The sequence below is a fragment of the Vicugna pacos genome, chromosome 27 (genome assembly GCF_048564905.1).
Source record: "Vicugna pacos chromosome 27, VicPac4, whole genome shotgun sequence".
In the NCBI taxonomy this organism is placed as follows: Eukaryota; Metazoa; Chordata; class Mammalia; order Artiodactyla; family Camelidae; genus Vicugna; species Vicugna pacos.
In genome coordinates, this window is record NC_133013.1 from 19,020,512 (window position 1) to 19,043,065 (window position 22,554).

Genomic DNA, 22,554 nt, shown 5'->3' on the forward strand with positions numbered 1-22,554 from the left:
TGCAGTTACAACCTTATTGTGCTGCCTTTAATTAGGAAAGATGTAAAATGATGCATTATAAAACTTGGAAGCTACTTTATACAAATTCCAATCTTTAAATATTGTTTAATGAAGGACTTGGGAACTAGGACACTGGCGGGAAGTCTGATTAGTTACCGTGATGGTTCCATCATGAAGCAGTGGAAGAAACACGCTTGGAACCATCTGTGCATGGATCAGAAGAGCCGATGAGAGTCGGAATTGGAAATGTCTTCAAATATGCAAATGGACTGGAATACACAACATTTCAGCTCAGGTAATATACAGTAGACTTAGGAGAAATGAAACAGGACAAAGGAGAATTCATGTTGATCTTGACATAAACAAGAAAAGCTTATGTCCTAAAAACCACAACCATACAGAAGGAACAAAATAGAAAAAAAGGTTTTAGTTCTATGCTGTTTAACTGCTGGTAAATGAGAGTAGTACAACCATCGATTTCTTGTGAAAAACTAAATATTGAAAAATAGTTTACTCTGAAGTCTGCAGCCACTTCAGATGCCGAGGACCACGCCTGGTTTGTTACAAAGGCAGCAGTGAGGGCAGATGTACCCACCGAAGGTCAGGCAGACACCTGCCTGCGGGTGTCCTTGACACCCTGTAATCAAAGTGGGTTGTATAATGCCCAAAACCTTTTCACAGGAAAAGATCGGACTGATGGACCTAAGGACAAATTTAATTCAGTGCTAAACCTTACTGTCATCATTATACTCCCCCAAACAAGCCACTTTTCCTGGGAGCCTCCATTTCCACGAGTCACCTGGCGAATGAAGGCGGGAGTACACATTGTCCTGTAGGTCTCAGGGTCTCCAGCTGTAAGGCAGGGCTGCTGTGCAGACAGAAAGAGCTGGGACCCCGACAGCAATAATCTCCATGGGTAAGGCACTGTGTAAAGAGCAGATTATGCTGGGACCTCCATTTTTCAAAAAAAAAAAAAAAAAAACTTACAACATCAGCACTCCTCCCTATCTGAATGGCCAGATCAGATTTTGGGGGCCCTTGACTCAGGAGAGGCAGCAAGGATCTGGCTTCTTTCGGCACACCAGGGTGCTGTGTACAACGAAAGGCCCTTTTACTTTAACAAAAAGTTACTGCCCTCTGAGATCTCAAATATAAAGGGAGCTGGAAGTTTAACTGGGACTAAGGCTTCTAAGGGGAGGCCAATTGCCCCTTCCTGAGCCTAAGCTCAGGCAAGGAGGGCTCCGGCTTGACTTCCTAATTCAACAGTGGGGGTTCAGGGCAAATGAGAATTGGGAAGACTTGGGTTTCTCAGTGAAGATATGCACCATTGGGATTATTTGAAAGATGGGAAGGAGGGAATCCCCCTGAAGACAGAAGGAAATAGGACAAGGTCTGGAGAGGTTAACAGCCAGGATTCTGTGACAGGCTCCTCCTGCCACCAGGTACACGTGTCAGATTCAGACCCACACAGTGCAGCCTGGCTTCTTTGGGTGGGAGTGGCCGTTAGTGACACTCCTGGTGTCTCCAGGAAGGGCAGTAGCCACTTTGTCTGGGCAAAGGTTTTGGCATCTCTCTCTCCTTCAGTGTTCCTGTCCTCCCAAGTATGTATTCGGCCCCACTGGGCAGACCCCTCCAGAGGGGCCTCAAACCCACCAGTCAGGTCTCTGGTCAGGGATGGCCTAGACTAAGTCAGAGGAGGCAGGCAGTGGTGGAAATATAGTGATACTATTATGCGAAGATACTGATGCTTAATGATGGCTTCATAAATTAGGCCTTCATTTTATTATACACTATATCTTCAACCTCAGAGAATGAATCTCTTTTTAAAGCAATTGAGAGCAGGGGGAGGGTATAGCTCAAGTGGTAGAGTACATGCTTAGCATGCACAGGGTCCTGTTCACTCCCCAGTACCTCCTCTTAAAACAGATAAACCTAATTCCCTCCTCCCCTCAAAAAAAAATTAAAAAAAACAAAAGCAATTGAAAGTAAAACCTGGGTCTGAGAGGGAAGATTTTTGCGGGGGCCAGGACCTCTGAGGTCCCAGCATGTAGGAGGCCTCAGTTGGCTCAGCCATTCTGGACGCATTGCAAAGACAGATGTCACCTCCCTGCACACCCTCGAGGAGAACAGGGCGCAGTCTACTCGTGGATTTGGTCATCTAGTGTTAAAAGCATATTAAAGTGCATGCTTAACTGAACCACAGGCACAAGTGTTAGAAAAGCTGAAACTCTGAGAACATCTGGTGAGGAACAGGGATAGTTGGAGATTAGACTGCCCCACAGCAAGGCAGATTCATTCGTTCACGCACGCACTCACTCACTCACGCGTGTGTGCATCCAACGCACACTTCTGCAGCACCTGCTCCGTGCCAGGCACTTGTTAGGTATTAGGGGTTAAACGATGACTGAGGCACAGTCCCTGCCCTCAAGGAGCTTACGGTCTAGAAGGGTTACATTAACACTCCCGTTCCACAGAGAATCCGCCTCCCTCTGCTGCTCCTCGGCTGCCGGGTGGGCCGGAGTCAGACCTCAGCCATTCCCTCCAGCTGGTCCGGAGGGAGGGAGGCCTGTATTGTCTGGCGCTTGTCTGGAGGATGTCACGTGTCTGTGAGATACCTACAGCCCCCTTCTTTCTTCCCCAGCCACCAAGAAGGAGCACTGTTCTCTTCAGTCTCATCCATTACCAGGGGATTTCTTATTTCAGTGACTGAATAAAATAGTCTTCCCTTTCCTCTCGTCCATAGGAAAAGGTGTACTGAAGCAGCAGAAAAGAGATTACAAACTGGGAGAAAACAAATTAGCATTCAGTTTGCTTCACGCAAGTCTGTTCTTGGACGTGTGGTAAAAATTCTTCTTCATGTGAGAACTGAGGCTCCGAGAGAGCCCTGGCCCTCTGCTCCGCCCTGCTACATCCTGGTGCTGCGAGGCACAGCGGCTGGATCAGAGAAGGCGTCCTGGGGCTGTGGTACCGTTTCTGGAAGCTGAAACTGACTCCCAAAGGCCTAACTGCCCCCAACTCCGGGTCCTTCCTTCAGTGTTGACTGAGATCAGTGGTTCTGAGCACGACACGATTCCACTGGGGCCTCCTGTTACATATTTTCTACTTTACACATCGACCGACTAGATGGCCAATGAAAAGATGTAATGGTGGTGGTGATGGCTGATTCATCGGAGGCCCCAGAGCAGCTTGCCTGCAGCAACGGGACCTGCGCCGCAGGCCTGAGGGGCGGTGCCCAGCTCTGTGGTCTCGAATAAGCCACCGTGTGTGAGATGGGGCCTTGTCTGAAAGCTGGGAGCCAAGGAATTGGTTCCTTCCATGTCACAAGCCAGAGATAACTAAAGCTCAGGGGTGTAGCTGGCTCCACGCTATTCCATTCTATTTTAGCTATTTCAGAAATAAGTTCTCCTGTTCCGTTCCATTCTGTTCACAGTCGGTCAGCTCGGAAGGTCTCTTCAACAGAGGGGTCAAGCAGGCCCATGCTGGAATCACTTAACATGTTGAGTCCGTCCAGGCTCAGGGGTTCAATTTGGAGCTCTTCTTCCAATGGAAACGGAGTGTCCACGTTCAGGCTGACCTCAGGCATGCCGGCCAGAGCACTGCTGAGGTCTTTGAATAGGCTGGTGCTCGAGTCTTCTAGAAAGAGCAGTGAGAGGGGAAAACAGTGCTGATTAGGAGGCGTGAGGGCCCAGGCCACTAAAAGGGCATAACTAATGACAACCCTCAAAACACTGTTCCTGTCATCTTCCCATCCAGGATGGTCATCACCCGTGTCCCAACCACTCCAGGCCTACAGTTTCACTCTGGAATCTATGTTCTTTGCAGTCGGTTCCACGACTCCCAGTTTGGCAGGTTTTCTCCCTTTGAATAGCTGTCAATCACCAGAAACTAAGTAGATCAGAAAAGGCCTGGCTTATCTGGCCCTTTCCCTGCGGCCTCACAGCCTCTGGGGCTGGACACCCGCATCTCACAAAGGTCAAGTTGAGCTGGAAGGCATTCATCTTTTGCTTTATATAATGTTATATTGTTTAAACTGTCTTACAGCAGTATCTGTAGAAACACAGCGAAATAAAAAGAGAAGCGGAGGGGTGGCTCACACTCACCTGTCAGGATGGCGCTCGGGAAATTCCCGCAATTGGAATACAGGTTTGGTCTCAAATGAAAGGAGTCCTGTGGTTCTCGGGGGCCCTGCTGCACCAGGGGCACCTGGAAGCATCAAAGCTCATGCTGTAAGGAACGAACCCCGCTTCCAAGGAGAGGATAGTGCAGTGTGCTCCCAGAGCAAAACCAGACATGAAAACTGTCTTCTGGTCCCTTCTCTCCAGGATCCCAGAGTGCTTTGCTGCTGCAACAGCCTACACAGAACGTTATTTTCAGGCCGGGGGATGCTGGGGTGGAGGAAGGGTTCCTGAGGGCCACTGTGGGTGACTCGTCCCCGTTCGCACACTGCCGGGCCCACCATGCCATCCCAGGAGACACTACTGGTTTCTTCGGGCCCTCTAGTCTCAGCCATCACCCTCCTCAGCACACCGAGGCCTTTGGAAACCACCAGCTGTGGGAACCCTTCAAAGGCTCCATCTGTTACCAAGAAAGTGATGGGTTCTTTTTCTCTTTGGTTTCTAGAAAAACGAGGAGGTGGGACCATTTCCTTCTCTCACTCAGAGGGAGGAAACACAGGCAAGCTCCTCTCTGTGAGAAAGCCTCGGTAAGGATGGTTTAGAACTTGGGCCCATTTTAGGTAGCTTTCCTGAAATTAATTTTCAAACTATTTTTTTAAATCTTTCAAAAGTACTTGAATTTCCGTCATTTTTCAGAGAGACACTGACTTACCTAGACTCAAATGGCTTCTTCAGAAAATGGGGAGGCAGGGACTATTGCTTACCACAAGGTTTCCTCACGGCCTAATCAGGAAATACCTGTCTTTATTTATTTTTATTACTATTTTTATTATTATTTTTATTATTTTATTATTATTATTATTATTATTATTATTATTATTAATTTCTGGAAAATTGCTCTTCTTCTCTCCTTAGTACATCCTGGAGCCCAAACCACAATTACTGAATACTGTAAAATCTAGGGATATTAAAAATGGTCAGTATTAGGAAGCAACTAAAAACCAAAAGAAAATGGCTGAATGAAAGTATCCTCGGGAAGGAACCCCCGCCCCTGGCCAGGATGAGCTCCCAGGAGGCCACACACTGTGCAGGGCACAGCAGCTCGGGCAGAGGCAAGGCCCCTCCCTGTGTCTCAGTCTCCTCATGTGACAGATTCATAGATGGCTATGCCTCCTCCCAGTATGAATAATCCACAATTCTATGGCTATAGTGTCACACACAAGTCTTCCTTTGCTTGTTCAAACAGGTCCTCTGCCTAGGCCTGACATTAGATAAGGCAGCCAGCCCCAGCATTCCAGGGCTCAGGCCACGCCAGGCTCTAGGCACCGAGCACATCTGCGGTCAGAGAAGTGGAGGACCAAGTCTGGGGGGCATGGGTTCCCTGGGTGGAGCAGACCGACTGCGGCATCCCCACCCTGAAGCAGAGGCAGGCTGGGCGATCACTCACCTGCTGAGGAAAGGCTGGGCCTGGCCTCATGGACTGCTGGTCAAAGCTCACATCTGGGAAGAAGCTGGTCAAAGATGAGCCCTTCAAGGAACAAGGAGTGGACCGTTTAGCTTGGAACTCGGGGCAACATGAGCGTTCCCTCCTGACCAGTGTTCCTGGTAGGACTCACCTGGGCTGTGAGGAGCTGGAAGTCTGACTGCGGCAGCGATGAAGCTGCCTGGGGCTGTTGAGCAGGGGGCTCCTGGGTGCAGGGCTGCTGCAGCAGAGGCTGGGGGAGGTCCTGGGGCGTGGGGTACGGGGGCGGAGGGGACACCTGCGCTTGAGCTTCTGCGGGCAGGAAGGAGAGCGGGCTTCGATCTGAGGACACCATCTGAAAAACAAAGCCACTGACTACTTAGCTTCTGAGTTTCTAGTTTCTAAGTCCTTTATGATTAGGGAATGTCAAAGTGAGGAAAAACCCTGAGATTTTTTCCCCACCCTGGTATTCTGCACTATGCTCTGAGAAGCCTGCTTCTGTTCTTTCAAAATATATTTTAAATCTCACCTCCCCACAAAGCATTTTCCATTCAATGACAATTTCTATTGTCTTGAAAAGACAAACAAAACAAAACACAGCCAATTTAACCAGTTTCCTCTCAGTTTTCTCAGTGAAAATTGTGTTTGTTTTTTAAAGCCATAACTTCTGGTTAAAAATGGAAAACTGAATAAAGCATTTAGCTCTGCTGTCTCCCAAGACTCTACTAAGACCCCAAAATAACATTCAACAACAATAAACAACACTAAAACAATAATAAATAACACTAAAATGATAATAAACAACACAGGGACAAAGAAAGTGGGAGAAGAAAATAGCAAGACGATTTGGAAAACGAAAAGCAGATGGACAAGTAGGAACTGGCTGAGCAGAGCTGAGAAAGCCAAATGCTAAGCTGGCAGCCGGGGGAGAATCTAGAGGCAATCTGCCTGACATCACAGCATCCCTAGCGGGGCCCGGAACTGCGGCAGCAAGCAGCAGCGGGTGAAGGTGCAGCTACCCGGAGGATGCGGATGAAGCTGACGTGGGCAGTGGTTAGGCTTCAGAGCCCCTGCCTGGCGGGAGACTGGGGGCTGCACTCTGGAAAGAGTACAGCGCAGGGTCTTCGCACAGGCTGCACCAGACCCTAGAAGGTGGGGCACCACCGAAAACAGGGTTTATGAGAAAGCTCACTATCAAATCTTGAGCCTTCCGCCTTTCTTTCCCAGCTTAGCTCTCAGAGTGCTGGAATCCAGGCAAGAGCCGGGCGCAAGATCAGGAGAGTGTCCTTTGGGGATCTGACCAGCCTAGGAGAAAATCCAACTTACGACACCAGAGGTTCCCCAAGAAAATGGCTGTTAGATCACTCTACAATGAAGACCATATTCAAAAAGCCCATCCATCTATACAGAGCTTCCAGCCAGTTTGTGTGTGTCCTGTTCTTAAATAGGAGTACGGTGCCAAGGATCACCAGCCCATGAAGAAAGCATCTGAATGACAGTCAGAGACCCAAGCAGACAAACAGAGAAAAGAAACTTGGAGAAATCTATGGAGGAAGAAGTAGTCATGAAAAACAAAATTATCATTATAATATGTAGGGCTGTTAAAAATCCTTATCTGTTAGAAATACATATTAAAATATTTGTAATACATATCTCAATATACATTTTTATGAAGTAGGTATATGGGTGAAACAAGATTACAAAAATGTTGACAGTTGTTGATGAGAAATCATGGGTACAGAAGGATTCATTATCTTATGTTCTGTACTTCCACGCAATTTGGAAAATTTCTATTACAAAAAATAAATGTAAAAGAAACCAGGGGGGAGGATATAGCTCAGTGGTAGAGTGCCATGCTTAGTATGCATGAGTTCCTGGGTTCAATCCCCAGTGCCTCCATCAAAAAATAAGTAAGTAAATAAACCTAATTACCTCCCCACCTGAAAAAAAACAAAAACAAAAACCAGAACAAAAATTACCACCAAAAACCTCAGAGAGGTAAAAGATGATGTTGCATCCATGGAATAAGTATGATGTTATAAAAAAGGGAACATTCAGAGAAGAAGAAGAAAATTATTGGCTATTTAAAAGTATGAGAACAAAAATGAAAACCTCAACATAAGGTTTGAAAGATAATGTTGAGAAACTCTTCCGGAAAGCAGAGAAAAAAGACAAAGAGAGAAAAGAGGAGAGAAAAAAATTGGATGTCAGAGGAAAAGTACAGATGTGCAACAGTCATACAATAGGAGTGCAGGAGGAAAAAGAGACAACTAAACGGAAGAAATCATCAAAAAAGTGATTATGGAAAATCTTCCAGAAATGAAGGAGATGAGTTTCCAGATTGAAGACACCCACCATCCAGCCAGACTCCTATCAAGCCACATTATCTTAAGTTTCAGAATACTAGGGACAAAAAGAAGATCCTACAAGTCTCTCGAGGCAAAAAAGGGGATTTCATTCAAAGTCTGATGAATCAGAATGATACTGGATTTCTCAGGAGCAACTCTAGAAAGTAAAAAGCAATGGATTAATACCTTCAAAATTTCAGGAGAAAATTATTTCAAGTTTGAATTCTATACTTAGCCAATTATTCATTAAATGGTGGGTAGAATGAAGGCACATTTAAGTCATATCAGGTCACACATACTCTTTCTGTAAAGCTATTGGAAGATTCGTTTTTAATTGTATTGAAAGATCTACCCAATGCAGAGACTTTGGGATTGAATAAATAAAATACACAAAGAAAACCAGACCAAGAGAAAAGTAAGACATTTATTAACTCCCAGAAGAAAACAAATGCTCATTTTGTTATTTTATAGTAAACTACATGGTTCCACTCTGGTTGCATTATTATAACCATGAAAACACCAAACACTGAGTATTGCTCTAATCAAAATTATAACAAATCACCCTGTGAGGATGAGGAGGGTAAGTAGGAAATATGTGTGTGCAGTGTGGAGTGAGAGGCTTGAGAGACTTGAAACAACTAAATCCTAATCTTCCATGGTAGGATGTCATTAGATAATCCCTAACACTAAAAATCTAGAGCAAAATAATAAAATAACACCATTATACCAGACTGCCTAAAATGGTTGAAAACGGCCATCTCCAATGCAGTTTGGTGCAGCCACTGTGGAAAACAGTATGGAGACTCCTCCAAAGACTAGGAACAGACTTACCATATGACCCAGGAATCCCGCTCCTGGGCATATATCCAGAAGGAACCCTACTTCAAAAAGACACTTGCACCCCAATGTTCATAGCAGCACTATTTACAACAGCCAAGACATGGAAACAGCCTAAATATCCATCAACAGATGACTGGATAAAGAAGATGTGGTATATTTATACAATGGAATACTATTCAGCCATAAAAATGACAACATAACGCCATTTGCAGCAACATGGATGTCCCTGGAGAATGTCATTCTAAGTGAAGTAAGCCAGAAAGAGAAAGAAAAATACCATATGAGATCACTCATCTGTGGAATCTAAAAAACAACAACAACAACAAAAAAAAACCCAAAACCAAAAAGAACATAAATATAAAACAGAAACAGACTCATAGACATAGAGTACAAACTTGTGGTTGCCAAGGGGAAGTAGGGTGGGAAGGGATAGACTGGGAGTTCAAAATTTGTAGATACTGACAGGCATATGTAGAATAGATAAACAAGATTATACTGTATAGCACAGGAAAATATATACAAGATCCTGTGGTAGCACACAGTGAAAAAAATGTGACAATGAATATATGTATGTTCATGTATAACTGAAAAATTGTGCTTTATGCTGGAATTTGACACAACATTGTAAAATGACTATAACTCAATAGAAAAATGTTTAAGAAAAAGAAAAAAAGAAAAAAGAAAGAAGAAAAAGAAAAAAAGAAAAAAAAAAGAAAATGGCCATCTCCAGGCAATGAGAAATATGGCTGGTGGCGGCTAGTGGGGGAGGAGAATACCATTGTTGTTTCATAACAAGCCCTTTAGAACCATTTGACTTTTTTAAACTATGCGCACGAATAACACTTTTTTTAAAAAAAAATCTAAATATTAAGCAAACAAAAGATGAGAACATCTGAAGGAGATGCTCTCTGTCCCTCCAGTCTCCTTAAAACGTAGCTGGAAAGCAAGAGTGATTTTTTTATACCCTATAAAATAATCTTGCAAAATAGAATTAAAGGCAACCCAATAACGTAAAAAGAACCATTAAAAAAACAATTATGAAATACGCCCTGACCTTCTCCCAAAAGGGATTACTCACATAATAAAGATCCCGCAGCTAGTAATTGGTACAGAGTGACTAATGACTGGGTCTGCTAACTCCTTCCGCTGTATTCTGTCAACTTCTTGCTAAATCGTTACTCATTTACAGTGAAGTGATGAGTAAACGATGTTATAATGTATTTAGGGCGTGACCAACAGGTTGAAAACATATTCACTGGTGACTGTGGTAAGGAGAACCACCCTAAGATCTTAGAATAGAAACAAAGTCAACAAGTCAGAATATGACGTTTCCACCCTAAATTTCTATAAAAGGCTTCTGACTTCAAAATGTGCCTCTTTCTGAACAGACTTCTTCCAGTCCTTTTATAGAGATATGATCCTATCATACCTAGTACTTCATCAGCAAGAGAAGCATTGCTTCTTAAACCTGTCGTTATAATTAGGAAAGAGGTCTAATCCAGTATCAAAGTTTCAGGAAGGTATTTAAATGTCTTCTTTGGCTTTCCTCTGTGACTTAAAGTACTCATACAGTCAAGTATTGATTTTCCATACCAGATTAAAAATCCCGACCTGGCTTCCCCAAGCTCTCTTAGATAGACCTGGATTGTGTTCCTCAACACCCTACTCTGTCCTCCAACCCAAACTTCATGAGTTAGTGACTGCAAACTGTTCAGTGCTTGCTTAAGAGTAATCAACACAACAAATGTTATTAGAAAATCATTAGTGCATTCTGAATTATTCGATTTTGCATATAAGTGAGAACTGACTGCACTGGAGACCTCACGGACAACGCTTGGTGTGAGGACCTAATCCGACTCCTATATGCTTCAGTCTGTTTCACTGTGAGTTTGTGGCTTTTACCTGCGAGGCAGGATACGGGTTCAGTGGGCTGGTTGAAGAGAGCTGTCTGCTGAAACCTTGATGTGCTTCAGGGCCAGGAGAAAGCGTGAGAGGGCTGACAGGGGGCTGCCTACGCCGAGAGGGGCCGCTCAGGTTTGTGGTGGAAAGGGATGGGTTGCTGAGGGAGAAGAGACGGAGCGAAGGGTGAAGAGCAGAGGCGCTGGGGGCAGATGCCTGGGGGTGGCTGTTCAGGGAGGAGGAGAGCGCTGTCTTATTGAGCGTGGCCTGGATGGAGGGGTTGCTCCGAGAACTCTGGAGACCTACAGGATGACAAATTCACAAGTTACTTGTCATAATTTCAGACCAAATCTTCTGTTTTCCAAAGATTAAAGAAAACTTAACTTCCTACGATTTGTATTTGATGATGATGCTGTATGAAAAAGATCTCCTGGGCAACTCTCCTACTGAAAATGGTGCCAACGGCAAGGAAAAGACGCGCCCAGACTGAGAGGGACGATGCCATCAAGATGAGAATGGCTTTTTCTTACGAAGAATGAGAGTGTGCGAACCACCCCTGGGAGAGCAGGACACGGTGAGCAGCGGCAGCACAGACCAATGTCCGGTGTGCTCTGCTCCAGCCCAAGGAGCACACCCAGGGCTGCACAGCTGATTCTGTTTAGGTCCCCCGGCTGCCTCTGTCCCAGGTGTCCAGCCAGGATGCTCTGCTACCTTTGGAAAACATCCTTTCACTGAGAGTTGTGGCTCTTGGGGAGCTGCCTCAATGGACCTCTAAATACCCCGAGCACAGCAGAGAGTCACAGGAGGGGACACTCCATGTCTCCTGCTTCAGGGTTCTTTTCTTTTTGTTTTTCTGGCTCTTGAGAAATTGTTCATTATAGTCTATTCCAATTTAGGGAAGAAAAAGTCTTTGCTGGTGATTTGTTTCACGTTAGGGGGAGGGTAGTAAATTTTAGCGAGAACAAGAGAGTTTGGAAAGGCATTTCCATGACACAGGCTGCTAGGGCACCAGCTCCAGGGACCCTGTCCTATGCCCTGCTGGCTCCCTGGCACCTGGCCCGGGGCCTGGCGGAGTGGCTTCACTCTAGGAATGAGTCCTCTGCTGCTGCTGTGCACCTGAGCTGGCGAGCTCCGTGTTTCAGAGCCCAGCCCACCATGCTCGTACCAGCAGTTGGAGCGAGCAGAACTGTGTGCTGTCTCATGTTGGTACAAAAAAAACTAAGTGTTACATTAAAATTATGACAATGAAGAAATGACCAAAAAAAAAAAAGCATTTTTAGCAGGCAAATGATTTTTTAAAGGTAGGAAAGTGTCTCTGATAAAACTGTAAGCAGTTATCCCACCATTCAACTCCCCATGAAAAGGTCAGAGAGTTGGCTGGCTCAAATAAGAATTAAAATTAGAGCTAAAGATATAAATTTAGATTTAAAAAATCATTCAGAAAGAAAGCACAAACATCTTAAAAAATATATGTGAGGCTTTGTGTACCATGCACTTTAAGGAGTGCATAGAAACTGTAAAAACTTAAGCACTGGTTCTGACATATTCTGGAAAAAATAATGCTTGTTTGAGGAAAATAACAGCCAGCAATTATACATAGGATTTTCAGCTGAAGCAGTGTCCAAGGAGGTACTGGAGAATGCCAGCTTCCCCAAGACCCAAAGGAGCTAAGTGCCAATGCTGCTTTACTTATGTGACCTTGGATGTCCTTGTTCACAGAGACTTCACCAAGGTCACGTAAGTAAGGCAGCAGAATAATAAAATGACAAAAAAATAAAAAAATAAAAAAATAAAGGTGGTCTCTGATATCAGTTCTTCAAACCTAAAATTATGTTGTACAATGGCAGCATCGCTGTAATTGACGGAGAACCTTCCAGGTGACCACACTGAAGGGGACCACTCTCATTTGAGTGGTGAGTTCTGATTTGCATGGACAAGTCTTACTGAACCCAGAATGGAAACCAGCACAAGCACTTCCCCCGCTGACAGACCATCACTGAGGATTCCTTCTAAAAGAAATGGTCCACCATTCTTAGAACCCTTATGGCTGGGGGCCGTCCTGCAACACTGGGAGTAAGAGAGATTAATTCCTGTCCGAGACATTGACAAGAGCATCTGTCAGGGTTCAGGCAAATGTAGTCATGTTTCAACCTGGGGGCTGAGCTGCAGGCACTCAAATTCATACAGTAACACCCAAGTCACATCGTGGGTAGCTTTTTAATACAGCTACATGCCACATCTTTAAGCACTTCTGAAAATTTGAACCAATAATTTTGAACTGTGGTAGGTTATTTAATATATACATCTATTAAGTGTAAGTATTTTCCCTGTATCCACTGTAAATTTTCTAAAATTCAAAATATTCTCTTTAGAAAGCCAATGGGAAATTGAAGGGACCTAGAGAGACATCTGTAATTATTAAATATCATCATAAATTGATAACAGCCACAAACGTTGTTCCACTAACACAGAACAGAACAGACACTTATTTCTCGACTCTCAAATCTTATTCTCCAAGTCCCTGGGACACACGGGCTGGTGAAGACAATGAAGAATGAGCTTTAACAGAGCAGCTCCAGAGTTCATCAGATCCAGGAGAAATAGAACCATCAAAATGAAATGCCAGCAAGTTGAGAGCTATAGGAGCAGGTAGTTATCATCTCCAACCCAGAGGGAGTCACTCTAATTTGGTGACTTACTAACATGCCACCTGGCCAGGGACCACTTACAGGTAAGCCACCTGGGGACATAGGCAAGGTCCTTACGGAGTGGGGAGCGCTTACCAGAAGAGCTTCTTATGCCCAGGTGAGTCATGGCAGCAGGGAGGTTGCCCATGCTGTTCCCCACACTCATGCTACCGAAGAGGTGGTCACTGCTGTCCAGGGAGGCTGGCAGGGGCGCTGAGTAGTGGAGGTTGGTGAGATCTGGCAATGACCCCCCAGTGTTCAGGGTTCCCAGAAAGGGTGAGAGGCCTATGTTTTGACCATTGTGTGGAAAAGCACTGAAAAAAGAAAGATAAAATATTATTTTAAAAATGCATTCAGCTCTTGGGAAATAGTACCTGTATGATACTCTTCCTCTTTAAATAAAAGCAGTGGGTATCAAAGATCTAAGTCCTTGTGCTGACTCTGCCTCTTCCTTGTTCTGAGAACTTGCATCCCTGGCTTAACTTCTCTGAAGTGCAATTCGCTTACCTGTTAAGCTGGACTAAGGATGTCATCCATGCCCACGTTACAGGAATGTTTTCCGAGACAAGATTAGATTACTGATGCAAAAGTACTTTGAAAATTATAAAGCACTGTATAAACTACGAGGTACTGCTGTGTATTTATATGGTTCTTTTCGCTACATTTCTAAATTATCTTTCCTACCCAAAAAAAAAGTATCTCTGTATCAACCAGATACCTTCCAAGATATACTTTTTCAATTGCAGTTTTCATAAACTTTAAAGTGAGGAAGAGATGTTACCATTCATTTGTCAGAATCTGCTGGGCGGTCACTCTGGGCCCAGGCACTCGGCTCAGTGCTGGTGGTGTGAGGGTGAGTGAGAGCAGCGTGCGCGTTCACAGTCAGGCCCGTCCCTAACATCTGCAGGCCTGGAGGTCTGCACAGTCTGCTTAAATTTTTTAAAGTTATAAATCAAATCAACAAATCCTTAAGCGAATTATGTTTCATGTTTCTTCCCTTGACAAACTGTACCTTCGTAATTGCTGGGAAGGCCAGATTCAAGCTTAGAATTCTCTGACTCCTTGGAGCTCTGCACGAGAACATTAGAAGAGGCAGCCCTGGTCCTCAGTCCACCCCACCATCTCTCCTCGCCAGCCCTATTCTGCGCTGCAGGGCACACAGGTGGCTATCCCAACCTAGGGGCTAAGATCTGGCCATACTCTGCATCCCCCGGGCCCTCCTCCCAGGCCAGGTGGTGTGTTCCCCTGTGGTACCTGGGACACTTGATCTTGAGAGTGGAGTCCTCTGTGGGAGTGTGGGGCCCAGGGAGGGGCTGCCTGGCCCAGGTCTGAGGGGGCACTGCTCGTGAGGTCCACAGGCAGACCAGAGACAGACTGGTAAGGTAAGCAAGTGCAGGATGGCAGGAAGCTTGCTGGGCCAGGCCTGACACAAGTGATGGCTGGGGACACAGAAGCAGGAGTTGTCATTGTCAGGATAGGTGGGGAGGGAGGGTCTGACCAAATACGTGTGCTCAGGGAACTGCAGGCAGCTTGGCACAGCCATGGGGTCACGAGTCAGGGTAGAGGGGGGAGTGCAGAGAGGGCATGAGGTAGGCGAGGCAGGTGAGTGAGGAAACAATGGTATGATAATGCGCTGTTCTGAAGAGTCTGGACCAGGGACTGCGGGACACAGGGAGCCCAGGTTTAAGCTGGAGAGTGACATTTGAGAAGTGCCACTGTGGTTACACCGTGGAGGATGGCTTAAGGGAGCAGAAAGAGAAGAGGGAGAACAGTCAGAAGCGACTGTGTGGGCCAGGTCTGATCTGGGAACAAAAGAGAGATGTTGAAGAGGAGAATGGCTGGAGGAAGGTGCCATTAGCCAGGAACAGGGGAAGATAATGAATTCGATTGAAGACACTTCATTCAACACAGCACGCATCAGCAGGTGCCTGCCAGGTGCCAGCCACTGGCATTAGGGCCTCAACAGACTAGGACAAAGCAGGGAGATAGAGCCATAAAGAAAATAACTTGCAATATAATACAATTCAGTAGTGCAATGACGGAGCCTGATGGATAAGGTGTGGAGGGAACAACCAGCAGGCAGAGGGGGCTTCCTGGAGGACATCTGAGCTGAGCTTCAAGCCTAAAGAATTCAGATGATCTAGACAGGAAAATCATTTCAGGCTGAGTTCCCAGCATGGGCAGAGCAGAGAGGCACGTAACCACAGAGTGTGCCCATGGAACTTAGCCACCGCAGGAAGGTCAAGTTTAGGAGGGGCGGATGTGATGGGAGATGGGACCAGAGAAGCAGGCAGAAAGCCCGAGGACTGAACTGACAAGCTGATGACAAGAAGCCAGTGGGAGGTTGAGAGCAGGGAAGAGACATAATCATTCCCAGGACAGCATGGCTCACAGACTTGGGGGAGGGAGGGCAGGGTGTAAGGAGCAGAGTCTGGAGGCAGAGAGGTGAGTTATGATGCTGCTGAATAATCAGGCGAGACATAATGAGAGCGGAGGGACTCGAGAGATGCTCAAGGAAGTACTCAAGAACGACTCTTGACTCTCTGGAGCGGGGACTGGTGGAACCACGCCAGCCGGGCCGGGGGACACGGAGGTGTGCAAGTAGGCTGGGGATGAGGGTGGGTGGTGTGGATAAGACAATGATTCTGTTTGAGACACTGAGGTGAGATGGAGGGGCACGTCATGGGATGTTTCTTGAGCAGAGATCCATTGGAACAGTGTGGGTGGGAGCCAGGTCACAGGGGGTTGAGGAGTGGACAAGGAGCCTCAAGAGTAAATATGCTTTCAAAAAGTGTGGCTGAGAATTCTGGAAATGAGAAGGAAGTAACTAAAACAGAATGCAGGGTCATGGAAGGGCTTTTTAGTGCAGAATCCTTTAAACGCGGAGCGGAATCTTAGTAGAGAGGGAAAGGCTGAAAATACAAGAGAGGGGAGGATAAAGCAGAAGAGAGGTCTCACAAAGGGCCCGGGACATGGGCGAGGCAGTCAGCCTTGAATAGGAGGGACACCTGTGTCTCTGAGACTAGAAAAAAAGATGGCCAGAGGGGAATCGGGGCAGGAGGGAGGCTGAGCATTCACTCCCAAAGGCCTCTTTTTTCTGGGTAAAAGCAGGGCTGGGATAACTGTGGGGGCTTGAAAAGAAGTGGGGAAGCAGGAAGGGTGTTCAATTTGATGGACGAGGAAGAAGGACAATTTCGGTTGTAGAAAAACTGAATGTGACATCTTGTCTCTCAGATGGCTGGTTGCAGGGTTAAAGGTCAAGGACTAGGAAATAAACGTGAGAACCCAGAGCTGCTCACCATGAGGGCAGACAGGCTCTCTGACTAAGAGGAAAGATCCATTGGATGCTCAGGTGGGGATGAGGCAGAAGGAGGAAGAGAAGGGCAGAAATAACATCTGGTGGCACAGAGCAAGGATGGAGATGGTAACTGGGACCGGCATGACCCAGGTCAGCAGTGACATTCAAGACGATTTCTCTCCAGTTGAGAGAAATACAAGTTTTAACCTTCCAATTATGGTTGCTACCTGCTGGAATCGTCTCTTGGAGCTGACATAAGGCAGGCAATATTCTCCCCGCTTCAAAACCCTCCGATGATTCTAACTTACTTCAGGCCACCCCAGCCTCCGTACTGTCCAGGCACACTCCTGCCTCAGGGTCTCTGTACTGTTCCCTCTGCCCTTCCCTTCACTTCATCCCGGGTTCTGCTCATTTATCATCTTATCAGAGAGGCCCTCCCAGACATCCATCGCTGCCTATCTCCTTACTTGGCTTTCTTTTCCTTCACTGCATTTACCAACACATGACAAACATTATATTTATTTGCTTAATTGTATTTGCCCATCTCACTCCACTAGAGCATTAGCTCCTTGAAAGCAGGGACTCGATCTGTTTTGTTCCCTGCTTTACCCCAGAGCCTAGAATTAGGGGCTCAGTAAACACCTGGATGAATAGGAGTCACTGAACGTAAATTCTACCTCTAACATAAGAGCAAGAAAGCAACTTTCCTTATCTAGGAAACACTTGCTTCAAAACCCTCAGGGGTGGGGACAAGGGGTTTAAAGCACTGCAGACCCTTCTGTAAGGCAGGCCTTTGGGGCCTTGATCATTTGTTTGTCTGAGGACTGAGCCATAACGCGTTTTTAAGAAGAATCCTGGCCGCATCTGTGGGGACGTCCCAACCCGAGGGATGCTGGCCTTCTATCAGGCATGTGTCCCGGCAGGCTTTCTGACTTCCTGACCCTCAGCTCAGTGGGCCGTTAATGACATGGGTTTATGTTTAACTAGCCAAAAAGAACTTCTGCACTCCAGCCACTCAGTAGGAGCGCCCTGAACTCGCTGCTGCTAACGTTCGTGGAAGGCTGTATTAATGGGGAGATGGTAAATAAGGACGGCCTGATGTAGACTTGGCTCCTCTTCAGACCCTCTAAGCCCCGCGCTTGTTCTCAGCTACATCAGCAAGGGTGCTGTTTTCAAACCACGTGATTTTGGCCCTGGAAAGAGTTGCTGTTTCTGATCTGGTTTTGGTCCAAGCCCGTGGGGCAGCCCTGATGGACACTATGGCATCTCAGGACACTGTCCATCACATCCCAAGGGGTTGGTCCCCTCGGTGCAGATCTGTAGGGGAGAGAGTCCTCCCAGCGCCTCAGCATCAGGGAGCGGCTGCTCCACCCCGGCTGCTGCCGTCTGTCATTCAGCGATGGCTCTGTCTCCGTGTCACTGTCACCTTCGAGTTCTTCCTCAGTCCCCACTTCCTCAGGAACGTCTTTATCTTTTAGTGCTATACATGTGTTTGTAAGCTGTCTCAAATCTTTCAGGAAGTTGTGCACTTCTAAGTACGTTAATTAATTGTTCCGCAGAAACTTCCTTTTTTTTTCTTTTGTGGGAGGGGGGAGGTAATTAGGTTTGCTTGTTTGTTTGTTTGTTTGTTTGTTTATTTTAACAGAGGTACTGGGGATTGAACCCAGGACCTCGTGCATGCACACACTCTACCACTGAGCTATACCCTCCCCCCACATGGAAACTCTATATTGCAAATTTACCTACTTATTCATCTTCCATCAGTTTTTAAAATTGTAGTAAAATATCCATAACATAAAATTCACCCATTAAATGTACAGTTCTGCGGCGTCTGGCACATCTGTAGAAACTTTCTTAGTTGACTTCTGTGTCACCGAGTTGCCAGGTGCCCAGGGCTGCCAATGGAGCGAGGGTGGTGTGCCCCTCTCGACGCCTGCACACTTCTGCTCCTGCCCGTGGGGTCATGTGTTTACTGAGAGCCAGTTGTGTCATTCTCAAACATATTTATGGCAGTTTTATTTGTTATTGCAGTTATGTAATATAATTACTTCAAACAAGTGAAATATGAGTACCTAAAGAGAGCTGTTGCTTTTATGAAAATTCAGTTGACTTTCAACTTATATATAATGAGTGAAGTTTCTCAGGGTTCTCTGATGACTTTCCTTTTGGATAAGCCTTCAGGACAGCCTCTGAGCCATGAACGGAAAGAAGATTACTTACCTGCCTCCTCCGACGTCACAGGACCGAGGGCGCCCTGACAGGGACTGGATCTGGGGAGAGATACAGAAAGCGGGGCTTACTCATCGTGAAGCCAAATTCAAGTTTTTAAAAAGTGTCTTTGCAGGTATCTTGGAGCTCCAGTCAGTGCAAGGCAGAGCCAGCGCTTGTAAATAAGCATCCTTGCAAAGCAGCCGTTTAAGTTTTAACTAGACTTTTTCAGGCACAAGGGAGATGTAATGTTAATGCATTTTCTTAATTTTGATACTTTCTTAATTTATCTTCTAGATGGAGATTATTTCCTTCCAAAAGGCCAATATTTTTCATATAGAGCTTTAAAACAAACGTTTATTTTCCAACTGGCCTGAGAGGAAAAGAAGAAAACAGAAAAACAAAACAAGGTGAAAAGAGAAGAAATCACCATTAGAAGAAAATAAATATTTCAACTAGAATCTAAGTTTCAGGACGAGGGGGAGGAACTTTTATTTTGTTTATTGCTGTATTCCTGCACCTAGGATGCCTGGCAACAGGTGCTCAATAAATGTATGTTTAAAAAGATGAATGAACCTATTGACTTAACTCTTCTCCCAGAAATGATTTATGGAGACCTGGAAGTCCGTAAGAACTAGGAGAGGTAAAGACCTCTTCCGAGAGAGAGCAGTCCCTGGTACTGGGGCAAGAGTGGGTGCCACTGCCCCCTTTGTGGGGAAGATATCACGTCCTCTGATAAAAGCCTCCAAAAGCACCTGTGCCTTCCACAGCCACAAACACAGTGGGCTGCTTCTATATTTAAGTATGTGAATTTAAACCACCTCTTTTTTCCCCCAAAAGATTGAACACCATAACATCTTGCTTTTACAAAAGACCTCTCGAGCCCACCCTGATGCTGACGTTGCCTTTGGTAGACTTGGCAGCAGAAACTGGAGCTGAACCAAAGGAAGCCTAAGCAGACGGGGATGGTCAAGTCCCAGGCAATACAAGCAACGTCAGCAGCGCGTCTGACGGCTGGGGCAGAGGCACTGTTTTCCTTCAGGGGCAACAGCTTCCCCATGGGAAGAAAGGCCAATTCAGGCACCGTGGGACCTCCTTCTCTTCCAAGGCAGGTGAGTTGACAGAGAGAGCCATGGTGGACGTCAGGGACAAATACTCAATGGCTCTTAGAAACCATTAAATGGAGGACTTCCTTTCTGACTTCCAGAGGACTATCTCATGGACAGCAAATCTGGACAGAAGCTGGTGACTGCTACACAAAACAGAAAAATCTGCCTAAGACTTGTAACCAGTTTTCAGCGCTTCTAGTAACTGGAATGAGATATGAAGAACCAGCAGGCTTCTCTGAATGAGTAAATTCACATGAAAACTACAAAGTCCAGAGATCACTGTACTAATGTATCAACACAATTGTGATCACTTTTATTTGAGCCATCATTCCCTCGTATAGGCTTCCTGTCTCTGTCCCCAGACATCCGCTCTGCCTTTTTTCCCAATTCCTCTTGTTTTCTCCTCCACGGGTCTTGACGATGACCTCTAAAGTACAAATATTCAGTGCCAACAAACATAGCTGAGTGCTGTCCACCCACCTCCTTGGTCTCCCACAGCTGTTTTGGCAGCGGCTTGGGAACGTTTACCAGATTCTCTTCTTTCAGTGGGCCAGGGAAAGGCACGGCTGGAAGGGAGAAGAGGCACATTCACTGCATTAGAAGGCAGCCAGCCTGCCTTCGGCTAAATTATCTTTGTAAACATGACTGATTTAACATATATGCATGGACCGTCTACGAGGGAAGGTGTCTTGAGCATTACTGTGGGGCCTGCACAGATGACTAAGATGTGCATTCAGCCTCTGAGGACTTTAAACTCTAGTCAGGAAAGGCCAACACACGAATACCCACCCACGACTGGAAGGAGAAGCGAGGGGAGACTCGCAAGCACGAAGGGCTGGGTGCTGCTGAAAGGGCAGACCAGGAAGAGCCCATGCAGGCCCCCGGACTTCAGCACTGAGAAGCCTTTTAGGGATACAGGAATCGGGCTTTCCCAGAGAGGGAAAAATAAGGACAAAGGCCTAGAGAGAGAGGGAGTGGTGGGCAACCATTGAGCAGAGCTGTTCTTTTCAACTGGAGTGTAGGGTAAGTGGGGAGGTGGCAGGAAGTAAAGACTGGGGGACTCGAGGCCAGACCAGGGAAGGCCCTGCAGACTTGGCAAGGAGAGAATGAAAAAAAAGGATGAGGAGAGAACCACAAAAATCTAGGAGAGATGAAATGGGCATGGTAACAGAGAGAGAGGAGGAATACCTCATGGCAGACATGGTGGCAGTGAGGCGCCTTGGGCACGGGCTGGGAGTGGCAGGTAAAGAGGAGTCGAGAACCCAGAGGACTGGGCTGGGCGGCTGAAGGGCCCTGTCCTAGCTCATCAATGCTGTAAAACAGCCTGGGTCTGTACCGAGGGGCCATTCCAGGGCCTTCTGCTGTTAACGTTCTGCCAGGTAAAATGGGAGGGCTGAGCCATCAAACAAGGGAAAACTTTTTGTTCTTGGAGAGAGACCAGGAGATAAGGGCCAGCTGTCAGGGATGAAGGGACCTGATGTCAGGAAGGGCATTCATCAGAGAGACGGGTGACTGCTGAGAACTACCAATGCTGTTAGGTTCTGGTGACCATGTCAGCTCCAGGATGACTGTCATGACTGTCCTGTCTTAGCCCCACACAGGATAACAGACCCCAGAGACAAGCCACTTAAAACAGAGACTGAAATTTCACAGTAAATTCTGAGAACGGTGCAACGTTCCCTGCAGTTAACCTCCTCGGTGCCATCACTACGGCAGTCATCTCTGCCTAGACAGTCCAGGCTGTATCAGTGAGCCCAGGGGTCTTTCTTAATCCTGACATTCAAACCACTCTCTTTTGGAAAAGCTTATTTTGTCAACATCCTTGTCTGGCTTCTGTTTCTTCAAATGTTACCTTGGCTAATTGATAACACAAACTGCTTCAGAAATGTAAGCTCCATGAGGGCAGGGCCTTTATTTTATTCACTGCTGGGCAGTGCTTAAAACAGTACCAGGTAAACACTGGCCCTACAGCCCCCTCTCAACAAACTGGAGGACAGGAATAATAGGTCTGAGAACCTTTATAAAGCAATACAATGACTTAAGAATAAAACATTGCTCTGAAAGGTACTGTTGGATGACAGGAAGAGTTTCAAGGCTGATGGAGGTGGCTTCATGGCTCAAGGCTGCTCTTCATTACAGTCTGGCCACAGGAATATGGCTGGAGTGTGTACTCCAACGCCTTAGAGGGGATGGTTTCCTTAGAGCAGGTTCACTGGGTCGAGTCTCTTTTCACATCCAAGACTGGCTGGGAATTCGTCAAAGAACTCATTGGGGGAATGCAAATGACTGTGAACCCATTTCTTTATTTCTGTCCTCGTGGATTAGATATTTATTGCTGCTTCAACTCTGATTTTATTCATGGCCTAAAGTGGCTTGCCGGGAAAAGGCGTATCCAGGATGATGAAAGAGGATTGTGCCTCTGGGGCAAGATGCTCCTCATTCATCATGTTCCCCATGAGCTGATCTCTGCAATACATAAACCTAATTTAGTTGTTCACTCTCAGATTATGAAAATTAAATTTCATATTATAAAGTTTTAGGGAAAAGAAAACAGTGCCTGGTACTGAATGGGTAAATGAACTGTGTCA

At 46.1% G+C, this 22,554-nt stretch overlaps 1 protein-coding gene across 3 annotated transcripts in view; it reads right to left on the bottom strand.

Annotated features, from left to right (window-relative positions):
• The window catches only part of CRTC3 (CREB regulated transcription coactivator 3), an 87,812-nt gene continuing 65,258 nt past the window's right edge, over positions 1-22,554 (bottom strand). For 2 of the 3 annotated variants that reach the window (XM_072950815.1, XM_072950817.1), the window contains exons 8-15: positions 20,447-20,532; positions 18,870-18,919; positions 13,448-13,665; positions 10,668-10,966; positions 5,732-5,932; positions 5,563-5,643; positions 4,101-4,203; positions 1-3,633 (exon numbers count right to left, since the gene is read on the bottom strand). In XM_072950815.1, the coding sequence (XP_072806916.1) occupies positions 3,425-3,633; positions 4,101-4,203; positions 5,563-5,643; positions 5,732-5,932; positions 10,668-10,966; positions 13,448-13,665; positions 18,870-18,919; positions 20,447-20,532 (1,247 nt within the window). In that variant the 3' untranslated portion in view covers positions 1-3,424. The remainder of the gene's footprint in view (positions 3,634-4,100; positions 4,204-5,562; positions 5,644-5,731; positions 5,933-10,667; positions 10,967-13,447; positions 13,666-18,869; positions 18,920-20,446; positions 20,533-22,554) is intronic. The other variant, XM_072950816.1, reaches the window with a different exon arrangement.